We start from the raw sequence: 26,117 nt of genomic DNA on the forward strand, positions 1-26,117 counted from the left end.
CCAAGGTAGGCGCTTCAAGAGATTCTATTGCTATTACAGAAAGCTTCTAACAATTTTATTATTTTTTATTATTATTTTATTTTTTTATGGTTAGAGTTTGTTTTTTCTCTGGCTTTAAGCCAGTTTATTAATCAGGTCAGGCTTGGGTTGCATCTAATAGCCCATCAGCCCCACCCATTTAATTGGGTATGTCAAATGACCAGCCTACATCTTGAACAAAAGAGGGTGGCAGGGCTCTGGCCTAGGACAGACTTAGACCCACACCATTTATAATCACCATAGGAAAGGCTCAGACATGTTTGTTTTGGCCCATCACTAACCTGGGTCTGCATTTTACTTTTGTAGGCCAAACTTGGACATACCTCAACCCTGCCCGTTGACAGCCGTAGATATAACTCCATTTTGCCTCAAGCTCCTTCACACCTATGAAAAAATGTGAGAAAGTGAACTGATTCTCTATCTTATCCCATTATGTAAAGAAGTATATATGCCAAAATATGATCATACATTTAGACAATAGACTATCAGCTTCATATTTATCAGATCACCTTGCTTGCACCAAGAAATGAGAAACTGCAGTAGAGATTTCTTTTCTTTTTAGTTATTAAGCCATCACGGCTGAATATCCTTTATTACGAGAAAGAGCACCTTGCGACGAGCTTCACTGGCCAAAATATCATCATGCTTTAAGAAAACAACAAGCTCCTCATCTTTGGCTACTTCTACTACAGCTGCCACAGTTTCTTGTCCTGTGGAGGTACTCTGCTCTACAATATTTTTTCCAGAAATCTTTTTCTATCATTTGACAGCCACAAGAGGTCACAATAGACCAGATCATTTAAATAAGCAAGAAATAATAAGTTAAGAAAATATACATCCACTGAATAAGTTGATTTTCCCACATATTTAAAGTAAAATGGTTGAAGATGGAAGTTAACTACATGGTAGAACTTCCACATACCGTTCTTACCTTGCTAGGAACAAAGTTCAGAAATGCCTGATGCATGGCTGGTTTTTCTGTAAAAATCTGAAATGAAATTTCACCATCACAAAACAAGAACACTTAAAGAAAAATCTTCCGTGGTAGAGAACATCCTAAAACCACTGAGGAAGAAAGCAAGCTAATGACTGTAACTAGTTAGGAATAAAATACTTCACTGGTATCAAGAATTAATTTTATTTTATTTTATTATTATTATTATTTTTTAAAAAGTTAATTCAGAACCATTAATGTTCATTGCACAAGGTATCACATATATAACTAAAGATTACACAATATAGCAGAAACCCAATTCGGCTTATGTCCTTTGTGTCTAATATTCGTCACTGAAAAGCATGCAAACAGAATCGTATCAGTGACTTCAGGACTTAGGTTGCCAACAAAGATATTGGCCTGAAGTCAAGGACTCAGATTGTTCATTCGACTTGATTGGATTCCAGCAAGGAGTCAAATTTTACACTGGATTCTAACAAGTTTGCTTTACTCATCAAGTAAACTCAATTCGTTCCACTTCTTTTTGTCAAATAATAGTTCAGTTTGTTGTCTGCAAATAGAAGGTTGAGATGAAAAATACATAAATGGACTACATTTAACTGAGAGAAGTCCCAAGATTGGTGGCTAGGGTCTTTCCTTCTGGAAGGGGCAAGCTCCATCCTTATTGGGCACAAACTGCACATTAACCAGTGGTGTAGATTTAACAAACCATCAACCCACTAGTCAGAGCTGAAAATGTGAGTACACTATGCAAAGCCTTTGGTTGAGTATCCTATATAGTTCTTCTTAGATTAAACAAATTGACAGTGAAATGTTTCTTGAGTAATTGCATATGGAGAAGTCACTCTCTAACCTTAAATTCCATGTGTTTGTTGGCTTGGAGAAGTCACTCTCTATTGAAAAAACAATGAGAGCTGAGAGCTATCATTGTTTTTACAATAGATCGTTTATATGGATTCTAGGTAATATATAGTTAGATACACTACACCAAAATCGTCGAACTGGTACGGTTGAAATTTTGGTTCAGAAACGGCTTTAAGCCATTTCTGATTTGAAACGGTAGTCAACCGTACTAGAGTCATTGTGTTATATGTTGTTCTTTCCATGGTTTTGTTGGTGTGTCCCAATTGAGTGTTGGATCTTCGTATTTTTTCTTTTTATGTTTTATTGTTTTATTTTAAAACAGATGGACAGAATGAATTCGATTAAAAACCTCTGAGTGGACCCCACAAGTCCCAAAAGGCACATTGCTCAATCTGCCGCAGACTACCTATGGGTTTTTAACCCTTTTCTTCCGCCAGAAGCCCTAAAATCCCTCTATTCGTCTCCGTCTCCCTCTCCCTCTCCCTCTCTCAATCTCCCTCTCTTTCGATCTTCTGATCTCAACCCTCTCTCTCGATCTCCCTCTCACTCTCCCTCCCTCTCTCTCGATCTCCCTCTCCCTCGATCTCCCTCTCCCGATCTGAACCCTCTCTCTCGATCTCCCTCTCCTGATCTCAACCCTCTCTTTCGTTCTCCCTCTCCCGATCTCAACCTTTCAATCAGATTCAGTAGTCCATTTTGCTAAACAAATTTGTAATAAAATCTTAGGCTGTATTTGAAATTACTACATCAGCATTGAGTGGAATGGTCATTGGTCCATTGGCCATTGTCTTATTTCTTCTATTTGAAGAAATGAGACCACTTTCAATCAAGACCTGGTTTGATCAGTGCTCTCCATCGTGCTCAATGAAGAATGGGGTTTCTAGACTTTCCAAACGAAGCACCCTTTTAAATTAAAAGTGGCCGCAGATGCCTTTTGCACCCTCTAGCAAACTGTTTATTAATTATCATTGCATTTGTTTTCCTAAAACCATAAGTATGCCATGAGATCATTTTAGTTATTAAGCTATATTTGTGTGTTGGTTTTGTAGGCAAGGTTGGTACACCCTAATAAAAATCCTGGAGATCCCAAGGCTGCTCATAATTTTCAGGCATTATATTTACTTTAATTTACTTGAGCATCGCTAGCGAGAATCTTAGTGTATCCAAGGAATGCGAATTTTTATTCTGTGGGTTCTCAAATAGTCTTATTGTAGGAAATGTTCAGTGTTTGTAATACACCATCAGTTAGATTAGATTCCAAGCCTCATGTAGATGATCAAGATGCCATTTAGGGGTGAAATTTGAAAGCAGGCCAGCTGACCTAGCATGGGCCCATGTCCTGTCAGTTGTGAGCTGCGCTGGGACTGTGGATAACGGCTGTTAGTTATCAGGTGAGGCCTGCTTTTAGATATGTGTAAGTCCTGACATGACAACCTCGTCTGGTCTGACTTGTTTAACATCATTAGAATGGATACTTGGCAAGTGGGTTGGGTGGGGACCTAGATGCTTATCTGCTATTTTCATTCATGTGGCTACAATAATTGTTTGATCTAATTTTTTGGCCTCTAGTGTCTAGATCAGAATTCTAGCTTCTAGATTAAACATTCCATTTACTCTTGCTAGGAGAGGGTCCAATGATGTTGCTGTAGCTTTGGCCTCTAGTGTCTAGATCAGAATTCTAGCTTCTAGATTAAACATTCCATTTACTCTTGCTAGGAGAGGGTCCAATGATGTTGCTGTAGCTGTGGTGATCAAAGGTTCTAGCCATTCAACCTTGGCATAATGGTTAATAAGTTCTTTAAAAAAAAAAAAATCTGCTCTGTATTTGATTTTCCAGATCTGCTATTACCATCTGCTTGTTTTGCTTCGATCCATCTCGTTTCATTTAGAAAAAATAGATTTTTTCCATTATTTTAATTGATTCATGTTAATTTCACTTCCGTTAATTTTCACCATACAACCTTTTTACTATTGATGCATTTTCTGATTTGGTGTTTCGTTTTGTTTTTTTTTTTTTTTTTTGTGGCCTTAAAAGAATTTCGCTTCCGTTAATTTTCACCATACAACCTTTTGTGAGAAGAACAAGTAATTCTTTTATTAGACATGGGTACCAACGAGTCACTGAGCGATTCATTCGATGGGGCCTGCTTGGGGTAAGTGTGTCATCCAAAGAGCCATTGGCTAGTGACTAATGGTAATTTAATATTATTTTTATTGGAAAAAGGTGTCAGTGCCAACACAGCCAATTCAGTCATCACTTTTTTCTTTGCATAGAATGGATTGATAGAAGTCACTTTTTCTTATTAGTTACTTAGATATCTATTTTTTACAAAGATAATGTCACTGCTAATGTCAGAACATTCTCACCTTTTCTTCATCATATAGATATCTTTCTCAGGTTGCTGAATCATTTTACTTCTATAAACATGACCTTGCATGTAGCAGGGTCTAAAATCCCAGACTCACTTGGTCACTGGTCAGTCATAGTCATATTGCAGAAACTGGTATGATTCAGGCAAGCCACACTAAATCTGTTCAAAACTTTGGTTTGAATGATCCATGTTTGGCTTCTTTAACATGGACCAGTTGCCTGTATGACTTTGCTGATATGCATGAGTCCTTGGTACATGCCTGAATTGGCCATGGATTCGTCGCTTCTAGGGCCAGTACTGATTACAACTAGGCAAGTCTACTCGATATTGCATGATATTTAAGCTATTCATCTCATCTACTTATTTGCATAGCTGTTGATACAGAATGTACATGTTTCATGTATTAATTTTCCCTTTAGACCTTGATAGAGATGTTTTTGCTGCTGATCTTCTTTTATCTGGTATACTCGTGTTGTGAATTACTTGGAGTGGTGCATATGCAGTATTCTATCAAGTTCTGTTGACATATTTGCATTCCGTTTTTAATTGTGATCCAATCTAGCTAACATATGCTCATTTGAATTCTTTATCTGCCATTTTTGCAGGATTAAGAAACACATCATTTCAGGTTAGTTCTCATTACACAAATTGTATATGAAAGGTAGTAAATTTTGTTAACTTGACATGTTTGACAAAATGCTAGTCTTCTACTAGTTGTAATAAATAAAGGAAGCTTGATTGTGAACATTGTATAGTTATTCGTCTATAGACATGAACACATAGTTATATAAAGTTTGCTACTAGTATGCTTATCTATGTCCTTTTTTCTTTTTTCTTTTTTCCTTCCACAAACAGGCACACAAATACAACACTGGTATAGTTTGGATTCATGCCGACTTTTAGCAGCTGTTATTTTTCTTTTTTAAATCAAGTTTTTCACAGTTGCATGTACTACAGAATTCAAAACTATTAGTGATCCTTCAAAGTATGATAGTTGAGGAGTAACTTCTATTTCCTGATTTGATATACATGAATGCTAAATGCACTGTAGGAGATCTGGATGGTCTTGACTGATATACATGAATGCTAAATGCACCATTTAAGAAACAGTGGATAGCATATGTACAACTATGCTATTTTGAAGGATAGCAAAAGTCACATCCTTTATTTATTTTTTTATTTGAATTCAATAGTTGTGATTTTTTACATTCACTTGATTGAATCTGAAATGGATTTTTGTCTTTTTCAGTCTTGATGCACATGGTGTTTCAAAAGGTTGTGCTGTTAACAATTACAATCAATTTACTTATTTTCATTTCCTTGTTTCATAGATTGTTGTTCACAAGAGTAGCCGAAGAGGGACACACTTTCGTCGTGCCAGGCCTCGCCAAAAGGTGTTGTTTATCCCAACATGCATGCAGTTGGAAACCCTGAAACATCATATAAACGTTACTCACTTCGCCAAAAGGTGTATTTTGAGTCAGATGAAGTGCATGCATGTATCGTAACATGTGGTGGGGAGGCACAATGTTATACCCAATGGGTATAACATATTATTCATATTTATCTCACTGTACAGTTGTATCCTGTAGCTTCGCTCAATTTCACTCTCATTGGATGCGCTCCTAGATTATAATGACAAGGATATTGAGGAACCAACATTTGAGGTTTGCATTTTTCTTTTTATTTTATTTATTTTTTATTTTTTATAAAGAAAAAAAGGAAAATAAAAAACAAAAAACAAAGTTATGGATGAAAAAGCTGTGCAGTGCTTGGTTTCTGGCAAAGCCAAGTAATTCAGCTTCGAACTGAGTCAATGAAGTGTAGGTTTTGTTATGGATGAAAAAGCTATGCAGTGTAGGTTTTGTTTGGTGATCTTTTACGACGGAAGAGGTCTAACATTGTGCTCATTTCCATGCTATTAGAAGTTTATTTAGATTGTCAATGGTCAATGTCCAGTGCTGATGATAAGCTTACATTATGCAGGTCGAAACATCACTTTTTGCAATGAGTATGAGGAGACCTCCTGCTTCCCTATTACCCGAACTTGATACCTCCTCTTGCAAATTAGATCTAGTAATTTTCAACATGTTAAAACATGATTATCTATTCCTATTAGTTCTCAGTGTCTTGAGGATGACGAAATCCCTGCAATAATACTCTGTTGAAATCAAATACACTTCGTATTCGTTGGCAGACAATAAAATCATTAGTATTCATCATGCATAAGAATGTGCTTGATTTTCTATTATGGTTTGGAGGAACTTAAATTTTTGCGAGGGATATGTGCTTCAGATAGCATCTTATGCTAATACTGTGACTATGGCCGCAACTTGGGTTTGGGTTGACCTGAATTGGGTCGGTTGGTCAATTTGTCAAGGTCCTTGGGTCGGGTTGGGAATAATCACATGCATTTAGTTTAGGTTGGGAATAAATAATCACATGTATTTGGTTCAGGTTGGGTTGGGTCATGTCAGGTTACTAGTTTGGGAGTTATCACAAGAATTCTGGCTATATTCCAGCCAGCATGATCAGTGATAATGAAGCACAAAAGCAACCTGTTTAAAATGGGTAACCACCATGATGAATTTTGATATGCCCCTGTTTTTGAGATTTATTTATTTATTTTTGTGAAATTCTTCATCATTAATGCAAGAAACTAGACGAGTCATCCTTGTATTTTGTCAAGACTGAAAAGAGTTCAAAATTTGTAAAAAAAAAAAACAAACCCTTAGCAGATGAAACTAAAAGAAGTAAAAAAGTTGCAAAGAAAAGCAACTTAAGTGCAGAGGGAACAACATGTATGTAAAATATAATCTTTTCTACCTACCAATGAAACTACCATGTAGATCTGTATTGTTCATCCAGTGGTTTGTGCCGTAACCCAAGTTTGTTCTCATTCTGTGATGGTCCATCATCAATTCATCTCTATAAACCACTTGCACTAAAGGCGTGTTTGGTTTTCCAATTTCCAGTGTAATTTAATGTAAATGGCCCACCATTATCATTTCAGGGTTCAAATATAAAGTAAACAGGTAAATGAAATTGTAATCATTCCATTTTCATTTTCATAGGTAAATGAAATTGTAAACAGGTCCTCGCCCCATGCCTCCACATGATGCCAAGGCAGAAAGCTAGTCCTGATAATATGAAGGTGAGAAAGCATCTGAAGAAAATCATTTCTCCTTCTTAGCCCGTTACTTTTTCTTTGCAAATTATTGTATGCTAGGTGGATAGTTCTTATTGACATGAACAGTTTCTTTGTTGATTTGCAGAAAAATGAAGGGAGGGTAACTACTAATGTATGGGTTCCAGGGAATACCAGGAATCCTGAAACATATGTTTTAAAAGACCAGGTACATAAAATATCTGTTTCTGTTCTGAAGGTGCTCCTTCACAAATCTGATTACTAAACTTGTTTATTGGGAATGAATTTTGCATGAGCAATTCTAAATAAACAATTCCAGACAAGTGTTTAATGGAATCATTTTTTCCATTGCTAGAAGCAACACCAAACAGGACCTATGCTTGTACATTTTGGTGGAGCAAAACAGAAGACATGTTCAGTGTTTCTACTGATAATGGTGGATTGAGACATTATCGTGACTTGCAGGAGTCGCTACAACGTGTTTGTCGATTTACTGGATGTCTTTCTACTGTAGCTATTCTCCCAAGTGAGACCCTTTTTTTTCTGCTGTTTGTCGATTTACTGCACCTACCAAGTCAGTTTGCTTTGCCCCCAAACTTTGTAATGCCATTTTGTTAGATCTATCTTATAGGTGAAACTACGAAAAAGATTGTGCTGAGGCTACAATGCCAGAGCTGCAAACATGTCTCCCAACACCCAATTTAGGTTGGTTTCTCAAATATATATATATATATATATATATATATATATATATACATATATATTGTTTCATGCAAGCATTCAACATTCCATGCTAGGTGTCACTTTAGGTGGTCCCCACATTGTAAAGATTTTATTAGACTTGTGGCATGCAACTGGATGATTAAAAAGGATTTAATCTCTTCATGGTATTTCATTAGCTCACAATTCTTGGTTGATACCCATGCTCAAAAAGGTTTGAAAAATGGAATGCTTAACTAGGCCGAGCCAACTTTGAACTCTGCAAGTCAATTAATTTAATTTTTAAATTTCCAAGAAGAATATAAGCGATAGGAAGTGTAGAAAAAAAATAATAAAAAGAAGTAAAAAATAAAAAGAATATGTGCTTAGCTTCTACAAGTTGAGTTCTTCGACTCACCTAAGTTTTAAGACTCCATTCAGTTACCATGAACCTGAGAAAGTTTCTCATTGAACCCACAACTTCATGAACCTGGTTGAATTGGCTGAGTTTTTATTTATTTATGTATTTTTTTCTTGAGACAACTTTTCTTGAAAAATCCACTTATTTTAATGCTGTTCTTGTTGTTGATATTTTTCTCTTGGGTGTCTTGTTCTTTTATGTATGATGCTTCCAATGATACATTTTTATTTTCCTGTGGGTTGCTCCCATTTCTATTTTGTTTTCATTGCTTTCTATTTTGCTTATAATAAGGCTATTTGGTTTTATTTATATCAGGCATAGGTGGACTGGTAGATATGAAGCCCATGTGTGGGACAACAGCTGCAAGAAGGAAGGCCAAACTCGAAAAGGAAAGCAAGGTCAGTAAAACAATAGGGGGATAACCATTTTCAGCATTGTTGGTTTTTCCCTTTCGCTTTTCCCTTCTTTTTTTTTCTTTTGGTCGAGTTTTTTGAATTGTTGGCCTGACTGCTAAGATACGTGGTTTGTCTGGTTTTTTACATCTACAATTGCAATCCAATCGAATGCCTAGCAGTTTATTTGGGTGAGCCTTCTCTTTCATTCCTTCCCAAGTTTTTGAAATTTTCTTTAATCATCCAATACAACATCCTGTTTATTTATTGTACCTTTTATTGCCATTTGTGGATTTTAGGAGGGTATGATAATGAAGAGAAAGCTGCAAGAGCTTACGACTTAGCGGTGCTCAAGTATTGGGGACCTTCAACTCATATCAACTTCTCGGTATATGATTCATAGCAAGCGAAATGGATTAATCTTGTCAATCTCTCTCTTTACCGAAACTGTGGTTCTCATGCTTTCTGATGTTGGCCACAAAATGGATTCTTTGCAGTTAGATAACTACCATGGAGAACTTGAAGAAATGAAGAACATGAGCAAGGAATTGTTGGATTATAGAAGCCTGGAAATGAAATGTTGTATTGAAATTGAAATTAAAATTGAAATGTATACTAGAAAAGAAGGAAAAGATTATTGTGTGAATCATTCTATTATCTTTTTCTTCTATTTGTGTAATTAATTATTTGGCATATAATACAAGTAGATTACATACCCCACTTTCTCTCTCATACAATGAACAAAGGGGTTTAAAATTGTTTATAAAATTCTGTGCTAGAATCTGATGGTTGGCAACATTAATAAGCATTCAAAACTGTTTTTAAAGTAGTGCCTAAAATGTGACCGATGGCACCAGAACGGTTTAAAACCGTTCCTAAAATAAAAATTGAAATGGTACCCAAAATGGTTCTAAACCGTTCTTGTTTTTCTGCGATGCCTCATTTAGGAACAGTTTGAAACCGTTCCTGAAGAAGAATTTAGGAACGGTTTTAAACCGTTCCTGAATGACGATTTTGGTGTAGTGATAGTATTAAAGGATCTCTTGACGGAGTCATGAAAGCCCAATAAAATATGAAATGAGTGAGTTATGACCATGCTTTTATCAATATATTGCTTGTTTGACCAGTAAATTCTTTTTGAGGAAAACTTTGATACCTATGGAGATTGTGATGGATGATACACAAGAATTAATAAAGCTTACATGTGGAATAAAAGTAGTTCAAATTGAACTGTCCAAATTATGGGTCCTAGTTTAGATACATCTTAAATAAAAAATTTGCTAATTTAATTATCTATAGGATCAGTGGACATTTATGAAACGGTTGAAATGAAAAATATCCAATTGTTCTATTTCAACAGATAAGTATCCACAGAGGTTAGGGTTGTAGAACCAATCTGATTTTGGATTGTGGTTTGGTTACAATGGGTTCTGTAAGATGCAGAATTTTCAGGTCTATCCAAAAACACACTAAAAACTTATGCAGAAAAGAAATATGGAACTAAGGCAATCGAGCTGACTGACATCTAGCCCTAGGTTGCAATCGCCAATGTTTGACGAGGGCAAATGGACCCAAATATGTTTAAGACCGCCTCATGGGTATAGAGTATTAGTGGATTCAAGCTTACTACAACGCAACTGAGAAAATGTATGAAATAGATTGACCATAATATATATATATATATATAGAGAGAGAGAGAGAGTTACATTGCACTTTCAAAGCCGCTACCCACCTGCATTTGCAGCCATTCTAGTGTTAGTCCCTGGCCATACTCCCTTGTTGATTGTGAGGTGAGTGCCATGCCAGCAGTATCGAACATCTGCATCCCAAACTGAAACATTGAAAAAAAAAATCATTACTCGTCAAGTAGCATACAAATAGATGGTTAGGAAGGCAAGTACAACAACAGTTCATATTCAACCAAAAAAGCTAAATATTTTATAGAAAATATGGGGGACTCTCACTACATAGGCCATCCACGGTGAGACCCATCATATCAAATTCCTCTTAGGAATTTCATCAAGCACCCCATATGTACACCCAATCACTTTGCATTTTTCATATAAATTCAAAGGCCCAATCTGCACAAATGGGGCTCAAGAGATTATACAGCAACATGTTCTGTAACGGCCAACTTTCTGTCCTGGCATAGGAATCCGATTCCTCATCAGATCCATCAATTCCTAAGGGGAATGAAAAAAAAAGAAAGAAAAATCAATTTCAAACACCTGTACATGTGAAATCATCATTTCACAAGATTTTCTATATCAAGAAAGGAGGAGCTGGGTGCGAATGTTGATGGGGTTTTAACAGGGAAGGGTTTGAGGTTTTGGAAGGAGATGGGAGGGAGATTAGGATTTTGATAGGGGTTGGGTGGGAGGCGTGCTTGGTGAGTTCGCCAGGGAGGACGAGACGAATGGACGTTTATATCTCCCTCGACGTGATGGTGGTTTCTTGTTGTAGCAGGCCAGCCTCGAAGATTCTCCGGTCAATCCTCCTTCCTTTGAAGCCTCTTCTCTGCTTTTGGCCACTTTTCTGTAGGAGCTTTCTCCGCCTTTTTCTCTTCCATCGGCTTCTCTGTGGCGAGCTTCTTCTCCCCTAGCTCCATTGGGGGAGAAAATTAAGATCGTGAGTGTAACGTCTCAAAAAAATCCGTACAAAGACCCAAGTACCACCTTAGGCAGAAATCCCTAAGGGCCATATTCTGTAGAAATTAGACGAAGATTAATTAAGTACTAAACCAAATTAATTGGTGGATTTATCTTTAACCATCATTTACACAGATGGCAAGACCCAAAACCATTAATATCACTGACTCAACACTATATAAAAACCTAAGAGCAACCCCAAGAGCCTGTCGCTCTCGGGAGCACATTGAAACTCCGTATCGGACTTGGACCGCACGTCGAAATTTCGATGACCACGAAACTATAGGGCTATATCCGCCTTACTAGGCTTGACAACCATTACAGAAATCGAGCCTAGATGGTGTCTAGAAACTTTTAATTTGAATGCTGAGTGAAGTATGTGAGAAATGAGAATATCCTTAGAAAAGGTGTTGAAACTTAAGTGAATTGGGCCATTCGTTCACATGTGAAATTGAGGATTTCGGACCATCAGTTTCTGACCGAACTTCACCCATAGATCAAGGAAATTTTCCTGCACAAATCCGTTTACTTATGGCTCCGATCGAATGACTACGACCGTTGATCTGACATAGGTCCTTCACGATCGATCCACTTATCCGATCACACCAAAAACACATCCTGGCATAGATCCATTGTCGAGGAACTTACCCTACGTCATAAGTGGGTAGTGGACCTCCAGATTAGCCCAGTCTACCCAAAATAGATGCCCTTTGGATACAAACTAGGTATACCATGGCCCAAAGGCCATTTGCATCAGTTCTGGGCCTATATAAAGCCCTTAAACCACCTCATTCCCATTCCATACGAATTTCTCTAACCCTAGGAGAGAGAAGAGAGAAAAGAAGAGAAAATATTGAGGAGAGAAGTGAGGGATGGAGTCTATGCAGCTGAATTGGACTTCATAAATAAGGAGGAGGAATTCTCCCATGTTCAGCTATTAGGCGGGTTTACGTAGACCTTGTTCTGATTCGATGGGATTACAGGGACACACGGATTACTTGGACACCCTGCATTTTGACATTTTGTATATTTTGAAACAACCCTTGTATATATCAAACCCTGTTACATCATCATACTCTGGAGGTTGTAAAACATTTACCGTTCTGTTATATATGTGTTTTCAGTCTTTCGCTTGCTAAATTTAATTATATCTGGAGTATGATATGCTATTTTAGTATAATCCCACTCATGTTTAATACATTGATATGGACAACATTTAAACATCATTATCCATGTTGCATAAGTGATGTGCTGGATCTTAGGAGTTGAGCTTTGCTCGACCCTCGAAATCCGGGGCATTACAGTGAGTTTGAAGAAGGGTTTGGGAGAGTAGAGATGAGCGATTGGAATGAGAAGAAAAGGGAGAGATAATAGGGTCACGTGGACTTAAAGGAGTAGCCAGTCCATAATTCCTTCTACGATCTTCTGCAGCTACAGAGATCAAGATGGACAGAGATCGGGAGTAAGGGAGCGGGAGAGAGAGAGAGAGAGAGAGAGAGAGAGAGAGAGAGAGAGAGAAAGGGAGAGATCGAGAGGGAGGGAGTGAGGGAGAGAGGGATCAGGAGAGAGAGGGAGAGAGATCGAGAGGGATGGAGTGAGGGAACGGAGAGAGAGAGAGAGAGGGATTGAAGGAGTGAGGGAGCGGGAGAGAGAGATTGGGTGCAGTTGCGGTGGAAATGAGGTTTTTTCCTGTTTTGAAATGGCTTAAAAGTTTAGAACCGTTCTGGAACCAAAATACAATGTTGTTCCTAAATGGTATTTTTGGTGCAGTGTGTATGAACGGTGAACTTCCGAATTCAATTTGGATTGCACACTTCAATATCATTGAAACACCTGGCTGATGATATCGACAATGCATGAATTGCATAAATTTGAGGCGATTTCCAAAGTTGGCTGAACAAGGCCTATATATTTAGGTTCTACAAGGAGTTATAGACATGAATTAGGGTTCAAGGAGCAGAGCCAAGAGTGGAGTTGCTGCCAAGGAGTTTCTTCTTCTTCCTTAGTTTTTTATGTTTTTCTTTGAGAGTTTTAGTTTAATCATGTCAATGGTTAACTAATATCTTAGCTAGAGCTATATTTTGATGTTTATTTTACTTTGATTCAAATTCATGTTAAACTTTCATTGATTTCTAGTTTGAATGAAGGAATATTTCTAGTTTTCTATGATTTACTGTGACCTAAATTCAGAAGATGCTCAGAAATCTCTTGATATCTTTGTCTATATTTTTGTGATCAAGCGATCTATAAAATTCGTGATCCACCATTGTCCATAGGCATGGTTGATGCATGATTCTTTATGATCATGAGATCGGTGCTTCATGTGTGAACTAGTTCATTGAAGTTCAGCAACACTATGATTTAACTATTTCATCTTCCAACTAGTAGAACATAACTTTGATTCTAGTTGTGTTTTTATTGAATCAAATAAAGTAGCATAATTATAGCCACAAGTGGATCCTTAGCGCTTTAGTTTCTCTTACTTTGATTACTTCAATTTACATAAATTATTCTCAATTATTCTAGATTTTAGATCACTAGAACTAATTCTTGCTATTTTCAGAATATGTACAGGTTAAGTCCCTGTGGATACGATCTCGGTCTCACCGAGTTATTACTACAGCTCAGCCCTACACTTGGGGTTGTGAACAAGGGTCAGCTCAGACGAGAACCAGGGTTTGAGCTTCATGAGCTGGACTGATAGGAGGGCTTAAGTCGACAATCCTTGCGGGAGCATGAGAAGATTGGAGGGCTGTAGATTGTTGGGGAACAAGTCCTTTATCCATAAAAATTGTGTTCCAGTTTATGAGATGTTTCAATCGCTAGATTTATTGTTATTCTTGTTATTTTGGTCGATTTATCTCTGGACCTTCTTTTTTAAAAAGGAAAGGCGAAGCCTAGAATAATTTATCTCTTGACTTAGTTGTTTGTCGGCCAAAAGTTACGACCGATTGGGGTGCAATTCTTCTATTTCCTTGTTAGTCCATCGAGGAGTAAAGATGAGCAGTGATAAGCTCGACTGAAGTAGAGACCAATTGTTTATAATGTCCCCCTTCCCTGTGAAAAGGCTGAGCTCTAAGTCCTAGAGGGGAGGTGAATAGGACTATGCCAAATAAAAAATAAATGCGGAATACAAAGATAGATAGCACAAATAAATAACAACCTCAAATGCACTAGTCTTGAGAGGTTAATACAAACTAAGTTCTAAGGACAACCTTTCACCAAAAACTAAGGTTTATGGTAGGACAACCTGATGTCTAGAACTTTTGTAAGTATCAAAAACTCAAACTGAGAATGAGGCGAAGAAAATAAACTAAATTATTACAACATTCACCACAAGTGCATAAAGAAAATTACAACATTCATCATCACACATACATCACAATCATCATCCAAACTTCGAGAATTATAGTGGTTCGTGTGTGTACACTAACTGTTCGCAAACAGCCACACAGCTACTCCACTCCCAATATCCACACTCATGGGATATTGGCTTTCACTAAGAAATAAGGTTTTCCAAGGTTTACCTTAAAACCTTCACAATTGTGTCTTTCAATTGGGCTTACACAATTAAAAAAAACCCCACAATGAGTTTTTCCTGGCTGAATCTCACAAACTAAAAATGCAGAAAATTGAAACACTTATCTGAAGATTCCGATGTAGCCCGGTAGAACCTATTCGATGTAGACGTAGATACTCAATGTCCAATCTCACAAATGAAAGGGTTCTAATCTAAATGATTTTTAAATTAAATTAACTTGGGGCTAGCTTGATTTGATTTTGATCTCAAAAGGGTAAATCATAATTTTCATTTTTAATACAATAGAGTTGAATAAAGAGATCACAAAATCAAATACAAAAAGCTATAAAAAGAATCTAAAATGAATAAGTAATAGCTTCACAATTACAGAGACTTATCTCTTTAAGTGATGGCTTGATTAAGCTTAGAATTGATGAAAAACTTTGAGATTCGTCCTCTCTTTATAGGTTAAAATTCTGTTCCCTCGACTGGTCTAAGGGTCGGTCCGACTGATCGAAGCGCCAACCAATTTTCAAAATTTCTAGCGCGATAAGATAAACCTATTACTCGACTAGTCAAGTGGCTTGCTCAACTGGTCGAGTGGCCTGCTTGACTGGTCGAGTGAATAAAAATTAAGTGTAACGCCTCGAAAATTGGGGGTTGAGCGAAGCTCAACTCTCGAGTTCTAACGCATCACTTATGCAATATAGATAATGATGTTTAAATGTTGTTCATATTAGTGCATTAAACATGAGTGGGATTACACTAAATCAGCATATCATACTTGAGAGTTAATGTAAATAAGCAAGCGGAAGATTGAACTAAATATATAAAGTATATACGTGTTTCATAACCTCCAGAGTATGAATGTGCTACCAGGCTAAATATATACATAATTTGTTTCAAATTATACAAAATGAAAAAATGTGAATGTTCCACTAATCCAATATCCCTGTAATCCCGACAACGCTGCTCTCGGTCTACACAGACCTGCCTGAGAGCTGAACGTAGGAGAACTCCTCCTCCTTGTCAAAGAAGTCCGGCTCCATCACGTAAGCCTCATCGCAACCTGCATCTAAATCAGAGTCTGGTTGGTGTTTTAAAACACCGTCCCAGAGTGGGAGTGAGTGATCAACTCAGTGGTACTATAAGGCAAAGGTTAACATGTTATCAATTCAGTCAAGCAATAATGATAAATCAGTACAACAATCATATCTTAAGTACTCTTATTAATGCAGAGATGGTATGCTGTAATGATGCATGCCCTCGCCTGCACTCCCTCAGCGACTTCATCTAATGATCGCGCATGGCAAACTCCCTAAAGTGCACTTCCTCGCCAAAGCACATGCAATACGGTGTATGGTCGTGTTAGCCAAGTAATGTATTAGGCTTATTCATACAACATATTTGGGAAGCTAAGGTACCTCCCTTTTTATCATTTACCCAAGAAAGGATCCATCTAGGGTTGTCAATCCTAATTAATCATATACGATAGGCAAGTTGTAGGGCATCACCCTTGATGAAAATAGTGGATAGGCAAGTTCAAGAGTTTACACTCGAGGTCGCTACGGGGAGGCTCGTCACCTCAGCATAGGCCTAATTTATACTCAAGGTCACTATGGGAGGCTCATCAGCTGAATGTAGGCCGACAGCTCGAATATAGTGTCCCATATACCACCATATTAGGCTCACAAGTTTGGGTTGCTCACTAGTCACTCTGAGGAGGCTCATCACCCCAGTGTATGCCGACAGCTCGATCACAATGTCCCATACACCACCATGTCCGGCTCATGAGTCTTAGTGGATCTTGGTACCATGGTTAAACAGGCTTTACACTGGTAGGTGGTATCTTATATTCAAGCAGTAGTGTCCATACATGGTAAACACACAATAGGCTAATCGGGTTATTTGACAAGTGCGATTGGTAGGAGCGCACATCGAATTGATCGACATAGAGCGCGTAAGCACTCTGCATGGCCTAACCACTAACGACAGTCACCGTACGGCTCGGATTCATTGAACGTATCTAATGTGGCGAAACTAGTTTGGCCACTCAATCGGGAACCGTTACCAATTGCCTGGACTGTGTAGTAGTCCCAATCATATTTAAATGCAAGAGGTAATCACATATGTTAATCATAATAGTATTTAATGAACAATCCAAGCATAATTTCCATTTGAGCATTTTATCAAACACATTGGACAAGTTATTATATATATGCATTCATCCATAAATCACATAGTAGCAATTTATATTATATGAAGGAAACTACAAATATGGATAAGGTAGTTGAGACTCCCATCTCAACACCCTTGTTGGAAGTGATTTATCAAACAATTTCTCATTCGGACATTTTATCAAACACTTAGGTTACATAATACTATATACATAAATTAAATTAGTTATAGCATATATCATGGCAGGTCCTTTCATAAAGGAGTTGTCACACATACAACAAACATGTATTCTAGATTAATAGTTATGGCAAGCATAAATCATAATTTCACCTTTATTCAAACATTTCAACAAACACATGAAATGCATTTTATATTCACATAGTTCACACACAAGTATAGTTTATCGAATACATCGTAACTAAGATCATATGGCAGCAATCAAGTCAGACATAAATCATTGTTGACATTGAAAGCCTTGAAAACCATAACCTAAATGTTTATAGTCTACACCTTCCGTCGGATTCCTCGTTTCGAACTTGGTTTGAATCCTATGTCCTCGTATACAGAACAACAGTACCAAAACATTAGCTATTTCACTGATTCCTCTATTTGGATTTCTAAAACAAGATTAGGGTTAGGATTTCTTACCCAAATCGGAGTTAGAATCGATGGTGCAGCGATGGTGGGGTGGTGATTCAGTACGTGGTGTAGTGGGAGTGATTCCCAGTAACGATATGCTGATCTCTCTCTTCTCCTCACTCTTTTCTCCTTTTTTCTCTCTTCTCTTTCCTAGGGTTAGACAAATTCGTATGGAATGAGAGAGGGGTGGTTTAAGGTCTTTAAATAGGCCCAAAAGTGATGTCAATGGCCCCATGGCCATGATATACTTAGGTTATAGCTAAAGGGTGCCTGTTTTTGACAAATAGGGCCCTTAGAAAGGTCCATTTCTCACCTAAGTCATGGAATAGTTCCCTGACAATGGATCTATGCCAGGACTACGTTTATGGTGTGATCTGACAAACTGATCGGCCGTGAAGGACCTACATCAGATCAGCGGTCGTCGTTATTCGATCAGGGCCACAAGTATACTAATAGGTGCAGGAAAATTTCCCTGATCCATGGGTGTGGTTGGGTCAGAAACTGATGGTTTGAAGTCTTCAATTTCACTCGCAAGTGAATGGCCCAAATCACTTTAGTTTCATGTCAATTTCTAAAAATATTCGCATTTCTCACACACACCGCTCAAGGCTCAAGTTGTGCTTTTCTAGATATTATATGGGCTCGATTCCCATGATGGTTGTCAAGCCCAGTAAGGCAACAATAACCTTATAGTTTCGCGATAATCGGACTTTCAACACGTAGTCCAGGTCTGATACAGAGTTTCAATGTGCTCCCGAGAGCAATTGGGTTTTGGGATTTCTCGTAGGGTTTTAAGTAATGTTGAGTTAGTGATTTTAATGGTTTTGGGTCTTACAGTTCGTATAGATAGTGGTTCGAGCTAATCCACTGATTAGTTTAGTTTAATACTTAATTAATTTTCGTCTAATTTTCACAGTATACGGTCTTTAAGGATTTTTGTCTGAGGTGGTACTTGGGTCTTTGTATGAATTTTTCTGAGACGTTACATTAAGTCGCTGGAGTTCTAGTCAAGCATTGTTCGACTGGTCGAGACTGTACACTCGACTGGTCGAGCAATGTGCATGATTGTAAGACCTGTATCCTAGCTCGTACTGTTCCTTAGGCTTCCGCGGTCATCCCGGTCGAATTCCGGTGAACCACGATCGGTCATCGGTGTTTGCACGTGACCCTGAGATGTGTCCCGTATATCTGAGTCAGCTCGACCCGAGACTTATACCAGTGCGACCGTGCTGTCGCCGTAGTTCTGATGCCGCATCTTGTACGCCGATGCGGTACCCTGGCCAGGAGATGTGGACCCGTGTTCAGTTCGAGGAAAAAGCTACATGTTGCAAATCCCGAGAGAATCCATCACATCAATCACCTCACTTGTCAAAAGTACACCCATCACTCAACCTATTACTCTCCTCATTTCCAAGTACAAAAGCAATCTTAAAAGTCAACTTTTCCATCACCTTACCATCCTCTCTCCCATCACTTCTCTTACACCTCTCTCTCATTTTTCAAACTCCATCTCTCTCCAAGCAACCCACGTCCATGGCTTCCAAGGGGAGAAGCTAGTGTGGCCCACCTTCCTAACTCTCATCTCCACCATCCATGATCCATGTCAACCGTTGAAGTCCATCCATTGGGGTTCTAGCATGCATTGGCGGAAGAAGGGAAGATCTAATGGTGGGTGTATTTTTTTTCTAAGGTTTGAGTTGTGTGATTATGATGGTTTAAGGGCCCACTTATGGTGGGACCCATCTTGATGCATGCATTGTATAGGGAGGGCCCATAATGGCGGGGTCCCTCCCTCTACCTCACCGATCTCTCTCTCTCTCTCTCTCTCTCTCTCTCTCTCTCTCTATCCCTATATCTCTCTTCCATAGTTGTAGCCCATCATGATGGATGTATTTTATCCACAGTCCAGATGGTGGGACCCACTTAGATGGATGTATACTCACCGTCCATTTGCTTGGACAGTGGGAACACCACCCATACATGGTGGGACCCACTTAGATGGATGTATACTCACCGTCCATTTCCTTGGACAGTGGGAACACCACCCATGCATGGAGCCTACCCTGATGAGAAGAGGACTGGCGGGTGTACCTCACACCAGCTATAACTGACACAGTGACGTTAGCAAATTCCATGGGACCCATCAGATGTGTGGGATTCATCCACGCTAACCGCCCCTCCTGATGGTGTAAGTCCACACCGTCCATTAGTATGTGGGCCACGCGTGTGGCCCCCATCATGATGCATATGTTATATCTATACTATCCATCCATTTTTGGCAGTCGTGGGACCCACTCCACACGTGCTGAACGTGTGGAGGTGGGGCCCATATTGATGTACGCATTTTGTGTCTACGTTGACCGTTGGAGGGACAATGGACCTAGCAGCATTACTGTTGTCCTAAAGACAGTTCTGTGGGTCCCACCTGTTGACGTTAGTAAAGAACTTTACGGGGCTCGCGTTGATGTATGGGTCTCATCCACACCGTCTAGATGGCTGGACGGTGGGGCCCAAGCCTTGATGTATTTGTTTTATTTATGCATTCCATCTGGACAGTTGGTATGGGACCCACCATGATGTAATTGTTCTATACCCACTCCGTCCTTGTCCAAGATGGTGGACCCCTCGATGATGTATGTGTCTTATGCATTCCGTCCATCTGTTGGGAGGCCACCCACACATGTGACACGTGTGGGGTGGGTCCCACCTTATGGCATGTATAGTATAACTATTCCCTCCATCTATCCAGATGGCGTGGACCCCACTACAATGTATGTGCTTCACGTCCAGCACATCCCAGCCATCCGTCTATTGGTGGAAACCACCATGATGATGTGAGTGTTTTATTTTCACCATTCATCTGACGGTATACTTCATCAAGACCGTCCATCACGTGGGACCCACTAGATGTGCCATCAGATTGCCCAGATCAGGCATCCACGATGATGTATATTTGGTACTTCCATGTCCAAACGCTGGACGTGTGGGGACCACCGTGTGTGTGTGTATATATATATATATATATATATATATATATATATATATATATATATATATATATATATATTCTATATATCTGGTGGGCCATGTACGTGGGACCCACCAGATGAAGCGGATTGGCTGGTTCTCCACACACCAGCTATATGGCTGAGTGATCAGCAAATCTATGTGGGGCCCATATATGAGTATGTGTTGTATCCTTAACGTCCATCCAGTTAGGGACGTGGACCCCACCTAGATGTATTTATTCTATATCCATTTTATCCATTTGGCCAGGGTGGTGTGGGGCCACGTTGATGTATGTATTTTACGTCCACACCACCTATTTGCCAGGCCACAATATGATGTATGTGTTTTATTTATACCGTCTATAGGGCAGTGGCCCCTACTATGGCGTATGTATTTTATCGGCACCGTCCAATTGGGACGGGACCCACTTGAAGTATGTTTTGTATGCATGTCATCCATGGGCTGCGGTTCGCCATGGTATATATGTTTTATCCTTGCCATTCATTAGCTTTCGGGCCTATGGTATATGACTCATTGCGATGTTTGAGGCCCATGTGATGGGGCCCACCTGATGTGTATTTGATCCATGTGATGGGGCCCACCTGTTGTGTTTGGGTGGCCTATTGTGATATATATATGGCCCATATGATGTGGCCCATTGTGATATATTTGAGGCCCATGGGACGTAGCCCATTGTGATGTATCTCTGACGCATACGATTAGGCTCATTGTGATGTATTCCAGCCCATATGATGCAGTCTACGTAATGTACATTGGCCCATTAGTGCGGTCCATATGACACGACCCACTTGATGTATATTGACCCATTGGTGTGGACCAGGTGATGCGGCCCATATAGTGAGGCCCATTTGATGTATATGAGATCCATGTATTGTGGCTCATTGTGATATATGTGAGGCCCATATGACGAGGCTTGATGTGATACAATCATGGCCCATGTGCTGAGGCCCACTGTGATGAGTATTTGGCCCATGAGTGAGACCTATAATGATGTGTATTAGATCCTTGTATGAGGCCATGGGCCTACGATACGTTTGATTTATGTGGGCCACTCCTTGGGAGCAATGATGGTTAAATGTCCACATTGATGGGCAATGATGGTTGGATGTCCACATTGTGACCTTCCCTTAGGCCTTATTAGGCCACTCTCATTAATGCTGGTTGCCGATTTCGATTGTCGATTACCGATTTTGATTATCGAGGTCAAGGCCGATTCCGATTGCCGATTACCGATTTCGATATTGGGGTCGAGGCCAATTCCGATTGCCGATTACCAATTTTGATATCGGGGTTGTAGCCGATTCCGACTACGGATTATCGATTTTGATTATCGAGGTCGAGGCCAATTCTGACTGCCGATTACCGATTTTGATTATCGAGGTCGAGGCCGATTCCGACTGCTGATTACCGATTTTGATTATTGAGGTCGAGGCTAATTACGATTGCCGATTACCGATTCGATATTGGGGTCGAGGCCAATTCCGACTGCCAATTATCAATTTCGATATCGGGGTCAAGGCCGATTTCGACTGTTGATTATCGATTTTGATTATCGAGGTCGAGGCCAATTTCGAATGCCGATTACCGATATCGGGATCGAGGCTGATTCCGACTGTCGATTATCGATTTCGATATCGGGGTCGAGGTCGATTCTGATTACCAATTACCAATTTCGATTATCGGGGTTGAGGTCAATTTCCATTGCCGATTACCGATTACTGATTCCGATTATCGAAGGTTGAGGCCGATTCTGATTGTTGAGGCCAATCTTTGAGGCCAATTTTGATTACCGATTACTGATTTCGATTATCGAGGCCCAATGTGATATATATGAGGCCCATATTTGAGGCGCATTGTGATGTACATTCGGCCTGTGTTTGAGGCACAATGTGATATATATGCGGCCCATATGTGAGGCCTGTTATGATATGTATTTTACCCATGTTTAAGGCCCAGTGTGATGTATTTGAGGCATATGTGATGAGGCCCATTGTGATGCATTTGAGGGCCAGGCGCTGGAGCCCATTGGGATGTATGTTAGGCCCATGTGATAGGCCCATCATGACGTATATTAAACTCTTAAGTGAGGCCCATGGTGTTGTATATTTGGCCCTTGTGTGAGGTCATGGGTCCACTATATGTTAGGATCCATGAGGGCGATTCCTTGGGGGCAATGTTGGTTAAATGTCCACATTGTCGAGGTCAATTGTTGATGCCGATTGTTAATACCAATTATGAGTATGTGACAGCATAGCATCACGATACATGCCCGTACGAATCATCTGCATGTTTGCTATGAGATGTGGTTGATCATTGCATATGTCATTGAGCATGTTGTTAAGAGACTCCCTGATAGGCAAAGTTTATCTCACATGAGCGTACGGTATGCGCAGGATTGATGCATGACTGGATTGTATGACTCATGCATCTTGTATTATGATTACTGTACGCCCTAACTACATCATGGTTGTAGCCTCCACATGCATATCTTGGATGGCCATATGGGACACCGAAAATTTTTCTAGCATCGGGCTACCACAGATGGCCCTGGGTGAAAATCCTTAAACCTTCTTGGTACCAGAGGACATCCCAACGTCGAGACCGAGTGGATACATGAGCGTCCGAGTGCTGAATACTAGGAGGTCGCTTCTCCCACTGTGTTGTGGTCGGTTGGGAGGGGGTGTGGCCTTACCTGCCCGAGCGTAGGGGACAATACTAGGTTGAGTTTGACCATCTCATGAATGGGTCCACTATCGACGTGTCGGATAGGTATTGGCAGACTATTGGGCAGGTGGATAGTGAGGTTTCTTACGCTCACTTAGACTGTATGGCTGGGAGAGCGGCGGTGCCATTTGGAGTGTACTAAACCCTAGTGATGATCCCAGAGATGGATTCTACTGATATGTGGACTTATTGAGCAAGAGTTGCATACTCATTCATTCATACATACATTCACTATCCACTCGGGTTGGTGGTGCACAACTATTTGTTACGTGTACCTTCGTAATGGCTAGGATTTCGGTTGGGGCGCGCGACTAACCTGAGATCAAGAGTTTACCATATTGAGTCTGACTATCCAAATTAGGTATGAGACTAGTTTGGATAGAAGTCCCTTGTGATGGACCTCATTGCTTGCGATACTATGTACTATCATCCCGACTTTACACTCCAACATGGTCATTCCATTCGCACCGCATATTGCATTACATTCACGGCATATGGCATTTTAGGTTACCTGTGTTTCTGCATTTATATGGTTTAGATACGGCATATGATATTTAACTCTTTATGACTCCTCATTTGTATAGTTGATCTGTATCGCGTATTATGATATTGTTCCTCATTTATATAGTTAATCTGTCTTGTGTATTCTAATAACTGTTTGACTCATGGACTTGTCAGTATTTTCACTTACTCTGATAACATATGATTCATAACCTTGCGCCTATTTCAACATTGTATGATTATGACATTGCGTTGAATACTTGGCACCTACCTTGTGCACACACTTACACCACCCTATAAGCTTTCTATGAGCTTATGCATGATAGATGCATGCAGGTAATGTTAGGTTGTAGTTGTGTTGAGCTTGGAGCGTGCAGCGGCCTTCTGGAGCTTGATTTTCCATTTATGTATTTTCCTTTCAGCATTATACTCTAATGATTATTAGTGGATATGTGATGATGATGATGTTGCCTTTGTGAATTGAGTAATCATGTGGTTATGCTTATTAAGAGTTAAATGTAAAATAATAATAATAATAATCCTCCTTGTAGGATCCCAAGATCGGAATCTGACGTATGGATCCGAGAATAGGGTACTACAGAGGCTGTCGGCACTAGATTCGGCAATTGGGATTCCTGTGAATCTGATTTTCGGATTTGGGGCGTGATAATGACCGGTCGAGCCATAACAAAAAATTCTCAAAATTTCTCAGCAAATCTTGGACTGGTCGAGCCAGTGCCGGGACTAGTCGAATAATAACTAGGACTGGTCGAAGAAAAGCCTATAAACTTATACATTGACCCAAATTTAATATGTAATTAATGTGACCTAACCTATGGTTAATCTAGGGTCATTCATACCTTTAATGTAAGTATGAAACATTGGAACATCGATCGCTTCAGTAGATCGTTTATATTGAAGCCCATGAAGCTTGACCTCGCAGTCTTGAACTTGAGTTTGAGCTAGAGCTTGTGTTCATGAGACTTTAGGCTTGAGTTAGTAATCTTGTAATATGAGCTTAAGTACTTAAAACTTGAGCTAGAGGTAATGAACTTGAAATTAAGCTTTGAGCTTGAGAGAGACGTTATGTTCTTGTACTTAAGCTTGTGTTCAATCTTTGGCAATGATCTTCAACTTGAAAATGTAGAAGTGTTGACGATGACTTGAAGGTAAACTTTTCATCTTATCATAACAAGATATTGGCTCCAAGTGGTTTGACATAACAAAATTTGACAATACCAGGTGCTCAAATTATAACATAGCACTTACAATCTCCCCCTTTGTCAAATTTGTGACAAAACTGACTAAAGAATCATGCACCGGTTCACAAGACAATGTTACTACTACTCCCCCTCAATCTAGGCAAGGTGATTTGTAGAGTACCTGTATTAAACAAATACATATCCAAAGAAAAAATATGCACTTCTATATTTCTCTACAACCACATACAAATCCAGTAATCATCATACCATTCAAATCATACCACATTTCTCCCCCTTTTTGTCACAAAATGACAAAGGAAAAATGATATAAACAGATGATTGTGGTAACATAACAATGTAAGAGAATAATATGAGAAAGAGAGTTAACAAGAAATGATACCATCATGTTCAAGCATCAATAAGCATAGACCAACAATCATAAACATGTCCATAGATGCCCTACTTAAAAACATGTCCAAGTATCACCCAAGGAAAAGTAAAGATTAAGATTTAGTACATGCCCAATATAACTAAAAAGACTAATCAGAACCAGAAGACGGAGCAGGAATAGATGGGTCAATTTGATATAATCCCTTGTGAATGCGACGAAGGTATTTGCGCATATATTTGAAATGCGTTTCATGGGATATAAGGAGACCATTCACCTTCTCTTCTAAGGTTCTAAGTCTCTCATCAAAATCAGAAGGCTGAAAATTAGAATCAGCCTCGGAATCAGATTCTAACTCATTAAATAGATCATTCACATCCACGTCGTCAGTAGGTAG

General features: G+C 39.3%; 1 protein-coding gene and 1 long non-coding RNA gene across 2 annotated transcripts; one reads left to right on the forward strand and one right to left on the reverse strand.

The window, feature by feature from the left end:
* Positions 1–426: 426 nt before the first annotated feature.
* Positions 427–10,984, reverse strand: LOC131253283 (general transcription and DNA repair factor IIH subunit TFB1-3-like). Its single transcript, XM_058254232.1, has 3 exons — positions 10,623–10,984; positions 971–1,027; positions 427–795 (listed from the first exon to the last, which is right to left on the reverse strand). Exons 1-3 carry the CDS (start codon positions 10,728–10,730, stop codon positions 613–615), a joined length of 348 nt encoding a protein of 115 aa, XP_058110215.1. The 5' UTR covers positions 10,731–10,984; the 3' UTR covers positions 427–612.
* On the forward strand, positions 5,151–9,605 carry LOC131253284 (uncharacterized). Its single transcript, XR_009175074.1, has 9 exons — positions 5,151–5,698; positions 5,823–5,897; positions 6,217–6,306; positions 7,305–7,384; positions 7,506–7,586; positions 7,844–7,904; positions 8,010–8,083; positions 8,814–9,278; positions 9,388–9,605. It is a non-coding gene; the product is annotated as an uncharacterized LOC131253284 (long non-coding RNA).
* Positions 10,985–26,117: the final 15,133 nt, after the last annotated feature.

This window comes from Magnolia sinica, chromosome 8 (assembly GCF_029962835.1).
Source record: "Magnolia sinica isolate HGM2019 chromosome 8, MsV1, whole genome shotgun sequence".
Taxonomy (NCBI): Eukaryota; Viridiplantae; Streptophyta; class Magnoliopsida; order Magnoliales; family Magnoliaceae; genus Magnolia; species Magnolia sinica.

Coding starts and splice junctions, on each gene's coding strand:
- LOC131253283 (XM_058254232.1), bottom strand. CDS start 10,730: ATGTTTCAGTTTGGGATGCAGATGTTCGATACTGCTGGCATGGCACTC. Junction 1,028..10,622: donor TAGAATGGCTGCAAATGCAG/GTGGGTAGCGGC, acceptor ATTTCATTTCAG/ATTTTTACAGAAAAACCAGC. Junction 796..970: donor TGAACTTTGTTCCTAGCAAG/GTAAGAACGGTA, acceptor GTCAAATGATAG/AAAAAGATTTCTGGAAAAAA.